Source organism: Lutra lutra, chromosome 12 (assembly GCF_902655055.1).
Source record: "Lutra lutra chromosome 12, mLutLut1.2, whole genome shotgun sequence".
Classification (NCBI taxonomy): Eukaryota; Metazoa; Chordata; class Mammalia; order Carnivora; family Mustelidae; genus Lutra; species Lutra lutra.
Window position 1 is genome coordinate 2,447,874 of NC_062289.1, and position 6,000 is coordinate 2,453,873.

At 60.6% G+C, this 6,000-nt stretch overlaps 1 protein-coding gene across 6 annotated transcripts in view; it reads left to right on the forward strand.

Annotated features, from left to right (window-relative positions):
- Positions 1-5,186, forward strand: part of MBP (myelin basic protein) — a 103,319-nt gene extending 98,133 nt beyond the window's left edge. For all 6 annotated transcript variants that reach the window (XM_047696290.1, XM_047696295.1, XM_047696292.1 and 3 more), the window contains one exon: positions 3,624-5,186. In XM_047696290.1, coding sequence (XP_047552246.1) covers positions 3,624-3,668 — 45 coding nt within the window. In that variant the 3' untranslated portion in view covers positions 3,669-5,186. The remainder of the gene's footprint in view (positions 1-3,623) is intronic.
- Positions 5,187-6,000: the final 814 nt, after the last annotated feature.

Sequence of the window (6,000 nt, forward strand, 5' to 3'; positions counted from 1 at the left end):
TGGGTTTGCGGTATGCGGAGGGGCCCACTGGCCTCCGTTCATTCCTGTACACTCGCAGGCCAGGGAACCCACAGGGATCCCAGGCCTCCCCCCCAGCTCTGGCATAGGGCCTGCGGGACGCCGTCCTCCGGGGCTGTAACTGCCTGGACCCCGGATGCCCGACAGCCTCGGGCACGGGGCCGCCCACAAGCAGCCGCCATCCCCGGGGGCAGAGGCCTCAGATGGACATAGGGGCACGTTGGCAAGCTGAGAGCCCAGGCTGGCGGTGCTCACGGTCAGAGGCCTGTGGCTGCCCCCGGGCCCTGTCCGTCTGCGGTCAGGCTCACTCCGTGGATGGGTGCTTGCCGTGCCTCACCGCGTGCTCTTTGGGGGGGGGGGGGCGTGTAGAGAGCATGTTCTCGTGGTGGGGGACAGAACGTGGTTGGAATGAGTGCCCTGGGACAAGGCAGGGTCCCCTGGATGGCTGCCCATAGCTCTGGGGAGGGCCAGATAAGGCCTCGTGGGCCAGGGTCGAGGAACCGGTCACACAGCTGGGGGCAAGCCCAGACTGGAGGAAGCAGAGGCCCCGGAAGAGACCGGTCAGACAGGGAAGGGGTCCCCCACACAGAAGGCCCTGGGACCCCCAGAGGGCTGCATCACGTGGGTCCTCTGACACCGGACAACATGGTGTTCACACTGAAAGGCTAGCCGTGCGTCCCCGGCAGAGACCAGCCTAGATGGGGCTGGGGCTCCTGCAGCCTCCCCTCTGGGGTCTTGGCAGTGGACCCAAGGTCCCTGCAAGAGCCCACACCTCGGGGCTCACAGCTGGAAGGGGACAGGGTCGCTCCACGCCCCATGGGGACACATTGCACCTTCCGACAGCCCAGGACAGTCCCCAGGCTGACTTGAGACACGAGGGAGTGCCGTGCATCACTGGACGGGGCGCCCACAGCGGACTGCCACGGGCACCGCTGTCTGAGTCACGTTCCCACGTACTTCCTCATTAGAGTAACGACCGAGCGGCTGTTTCCCCTTCCCGTGAATCCACACGAGGCCGCAGGCTTCCGTGCCTCGTGGCCAGAGAGCAAGTACCTAACAACAGCCACGGTTCCCTGCAAGGTGCCCAGGACCGGCTCCCTCTCTGCCCTCAAGAAGCGCCATCGGGAGACAGACGCCAGCACGTACAGGGCAGGGTTCCTGTGTTAGGGCAGGAAAGGCATCAGCGAAGGCGTAAGGCCCCAGGGTGCCCGCAGCCCCCTGTCCGGAGAAAGTAACTCATGAGGAATTGCCTGTTTGTCCTTCCTGGGGGAGGGTTTGACATCGCTGCAGGCGGAGAAAGACGAGACACCCCAGTAGGAGGGATGTTAGCGTGGGCACAGCCGCACAGCCTGTCCGCTGGCTGGTGTCCCAGCCCCGCAGATAGACACGTCGTGGATTCTTACTGCCCCCGTGAAAGCTTCATCACCACTTGTCTTCAGGCCGGCGGGCACATCCTGGGGGAGCCGTGCGTTTCCATGGAAATTGCACGTCTAGGGGTTCTGGGTTACAGATGAGAACAGGAGCATCCCCTCGGCTCCCCCCGTCCTCAGACCACCCGCTGGGGTCACAGTAGACAACCTGATTTAACACTAAAAGGCTCTGCTGTGTGCGGCTTGGTGGTATCATGCTAGAGATCCGGCTGCCGGAAGGCAGGACCTGTGCCTTCTGCAGGCTCCTGGTCTCCCCCAGTTCGGGCTCAGCCTCAGGCAGCCATGCACGAGGCCCCGCAGCCCCAGTCACCCTTGACAGGAGATCTCTAATCTGCATGAGGGCGCTTTCTAATCAGCCCCCTAACACATCACGGTCTTACCATTTATGGTGGAATAGTTGGGTCTGTGACCCCAGTAATCATGGGGTCATGTGTGCTGATCTTGCCCGGCCTACGCGAGAAGCTTGCGGGTCAAGCGGACCAGCCACGTCCCTGTCCAGCGTGTTCATCGTGGGCGACAGACACAAGCCTGTGAGGTCCATTCGTTTTCACTCGGTTCCGTGTATTCCTACATGTCTGTTTGTACAAAGTAGTTTAGAAATTGTAAAGCTTCCGTGGGGTTCAAGGGAAGCTTCAGCTTATCAAATTCAGTGACTGTGGCTTTCATGAGATTTTACTACACGAATGTCCACGAACTGGCCAGCCACGGTCGCAGGGCTGAGTGAGCCCACGCACATGGTACCGTCAATTGAAAACTCCCTCCAGAGGCGAGAAGGGCTCCAAGGCAGTGAGTGTGGACGGAGGTTCCCCAGTACTCAAGGGGGAGTACCGCAGATGGTCCACCCCATGGGCTGGGAACTGCTTGGAGACCCTGCATTTCTCTGAATCATTAGGGAACTGCATCGAAATATTACCAGTTTCTTCTTTGCAAATGCACAGCTGAGAGTTTCCCACACAGGGGTGGGGAAGGCAGGGACGGAACGCACGGCCTTCCCGCGGGTCCCCTTTCTTCCTACCCCAGACGCGGCCTCAGGCCGACCTCCTGCTCGTGGTCCAGCCCGTCCACTCAGCTGAGCCTGGGGCCAACCTGCTGCTGGCATCGACCTGCTCGAATGTGCGGAGAACCTGGCAGGGAGGAGAGCATGAGACCCGCCCAGCAGGGCTGCTGGGTGGAACCCTGACTCCGCCTCTGGCCGCATGGCCATGGGGCATCACTCAACGGGGCTGTGCTCTGGCTCCTTGGACTAGAAAACAGGGACAATAAGCACCCCGCCTCCCGGGCTGGCGTCTCCTTCCACCATGGTGGGGACTTGCCAGGAGCAGGCACAGTCATAGAAATAACACCGGATGCCCATCATTGTCCTGCGCTCAGACGGAGCCCCGGGAGGTGAAATGCTGTCTCACGGGACTGTGCTGCACAGGATGGAGGGTGGACGCCCTCTGTTCTAGGAAGCAGGGGGTCCGCCCCTTTTCAGAATGAGACTGCACTTGCCAGGGAGCCACGCAGGTGGATTTTGGGGGGCTCAGAAGGCGGGGAGGCTCGTGCAGACTTGCGCTGGGCTCCCCCGGAGGGCAGCACTGAGGGCCGGCTTGTGGAAGGCCAGCCGGGCCGTCGGCCCCGCTGCTCCTGGGGGCTCGCCAGGTACTCCAGGGGCTGGAGTCCCGTAAATGTTCTCACCGAGGAAACTAACACCCCACAAAGCAGTTGTTGAACAATGTAAAGGGTCTTCTGGAAACCCGACAGATCCGAGCTGTGGTCTCCCTCTGTGCACGGGCACAGGAGGGGGCGTCGCCAGCACCAGGCTTCCGACACCCAGCTCACTGCGCAGGGTGGCGGCTGCGCTGAGACCGGGGCGGTGTCCAGGGCGCAGGTGGCAAGTGGTGACATGTGCTTTCACAGGTACCTTGCTTCCGGGGGCCTCTTGGTCTCGGCCCCCCATACGTGACGTGGGTGCTGGCTTTCTGGGTCCTGGGCAGGTGGCCCGGGAGCTTCTCCGAGGGTCCCGACACACCGGGCGAGTTCGCGCTCAGAGTGCTGGGACACGTGCAACCAGAGCCCCAGCCTCAGAGCCAGGCGAGATGGTCCGCGAGCGGGGTTCCCGCTGCGGGATCCTGGCTCAGGAGCGGAGGCCCTGGCCCCACGCACGTCGTCTAATTGTGTGTTTCCTCTTCTCAGGGAGGAAGAGACAGTCGTTCCGGATCCCCCATGGCGAGACGCTGAAGCCCTCCCCTGGGGTCCCCGAATCCTGTCCTCAGCTTCTTAATACAACTACCTTACGAATTTAATACCGTCCACATCCGCTCCCCACGTGTAGCAAACACCCTGCCTAATGCCCGTTGAGCTGCGCACACGGTGGGCCAGGCACTCTGCGCCCTGCGGTTCTGGCCATCAGCCGAGCGGAGGAGACGCAGACAGACGGTCAGCGGTGACTTTGTGTCCGAAGAGAGCGCGTGCCTGGAGCCCCCTCCGCCCAGCGTGGCCCGGACGCTGGCGGTGCCGGGGCACGGACGCACCTCCGAGCTCACCTTCCTCCCTCGGACTGGCTTTGCTGACTCAGCTTCCCCAGGCTTCGCAGGTGCTGCCGTGTGACGCCGCTGTGGACACAGGGATGCGTGCGGGGCGGTGAGGACTGCTGATCCGAGCTTCCTTTGTTTCCTTTGGTTTCTCTCCCCGACCCCGGCTCACCTCCTAACACACACTCACTCTCCCTCCAGGATGAGCAGTCAGGAGCGGCACAGGGGCTTTCAGTACGTGCAGTGCGGGCGGGTAGCTGGGAGAGTCCCATGTGGTGGGCGCAGAGGGCGCCTACAGGCGGCGGCTGCCCACCACACCCGGTTGGCGGGTCTCAGGCGCGGTTGCAAGGGGACAAGGAGGCAGAGCTGGGCTGGGCCACGGCCCCAACGGGAAACAGGATCTTCTTGGAAATTAGGTGATGGCACGGAGGGAGCCAGAGCGGCTTCTACGAACAGCCTGTTTCCCCCTGAGCCCAGCAGGAGGGTCCAGGGAGACGCTCGTCTCAGAGTGGGACTGGAGAAGTTTTCCGGGTGGCCTTGTGGCGTCACCCTGGTCACTGTGGGAGGTGACCGGCGGTGCTCCTCACGGCAGTGCGCAGGCAGATACTAACCCTCGGTGGACAGATAACCTCCGTCAGCTGGCATCCCGACACGGACGCGCGTGGCCACGGGCTTCGGAGAGCCCGCGTCCCGAGTGGCGGGGCCGGACGTCGGGGGCCCGGGCCTGGCCGGCCCTGCGAGCAGAGACGGGGGCTCCTCTAAATCGTGTCTTTTCTAACTCAAGCTCACCTTTCCTGTGCTCCCCTCATAACACACTGACCCACCGTTTGATTTTAGCTACGTCTTAGAGGCCTTCCAAGGAGCCACACCGGCGTCATCCTCCCTTAGAACGAAGATGAGGAATAGTCAGCGCACCAACGTAACCCCGTCCTAATTCCGATGCCCGGTGTGGGCGCAATGTAATGTCTATTAACCCATAGCCTCAGTGATGAGAGGGTTACGGGGGAACAAGGAACAAAATTTCAGAAATGAAACCTCCACATTTCATGACACACACGCACACACACGCACGCACACACACACACTCTACGTCTTCGAGCTGACTGTCGGCCGAGGGATCTTTGTGTGCGGCCACCCCAGACAGCGAGCACAGTGATGGTGGGGGCCTCGTGGAAACGACACACCGTCGGTCGATATCGAAATAAAATAATAAACTTTTAATGATCCTTGTGTGGTGTCTTCTTTTATCTTTGTTCTGGTCTGCAGAACGCGGGCCCCAGCGACACGAAGATGAGAGGTCGCATCTCAGAGGTGACACGGGTGTGGGCTGTGCCGTCAGGGGCGGGGCGAGGGCTGGTACCCAGTGGCTTTCGCATCAATAAGGGAGAGTGGACTAGAGGCCATAGTGAGGGCCCTGATTCGCTATGTCACCAGGAAAAGATTTTTCATTTTGTTTTTACACAATCTTTTAAAGCGTATTTGCATTACATTGTCTTCACGAGAGGAAACACCTGTTCACGTGAGCTAAAGAAACTCGGGGAAACTACTCTTTGCCACGCAAAGCCATGGACAGCCATGAGGGATTTGGGAAATTCTGTGTCGTTGTTTTGGGTGACAACAATTTTGTTTCAAAAAAGATAAGCCAAAATCTTTGTTTTCTCTTGCTTTTAACAAGTCCTGGTTCCCTTCTGTCTCCGCAGCAGCAGGGAGGGAACTTCTGCACCTGTGAGCATAGTGGGGGCGGCCCCCATGCTGGGATGGTGGCGGGAGGACACGAGCCCACTGTCTGGAGCCCCCAGCCTGGGGAGCCGCCCTACTCGCCAGGCGCCAGCCCTTCCCTCCTCTGAGCCCCCAAATGCTTCAACCAAGGAATCAGGAAAATCATGCATAGAGAGTCATTTTTTTAAAGATTTTATTTATTTATCTACTTATCCGAGAGCGAGGGAGAGCACACACGGGGAGCAGCAGACTCCCCACTGAGCAGGGAGCCCGATGTGGGGCTCAGTCCCAGGACCCCCAGATCACAACCTGCACTGAAG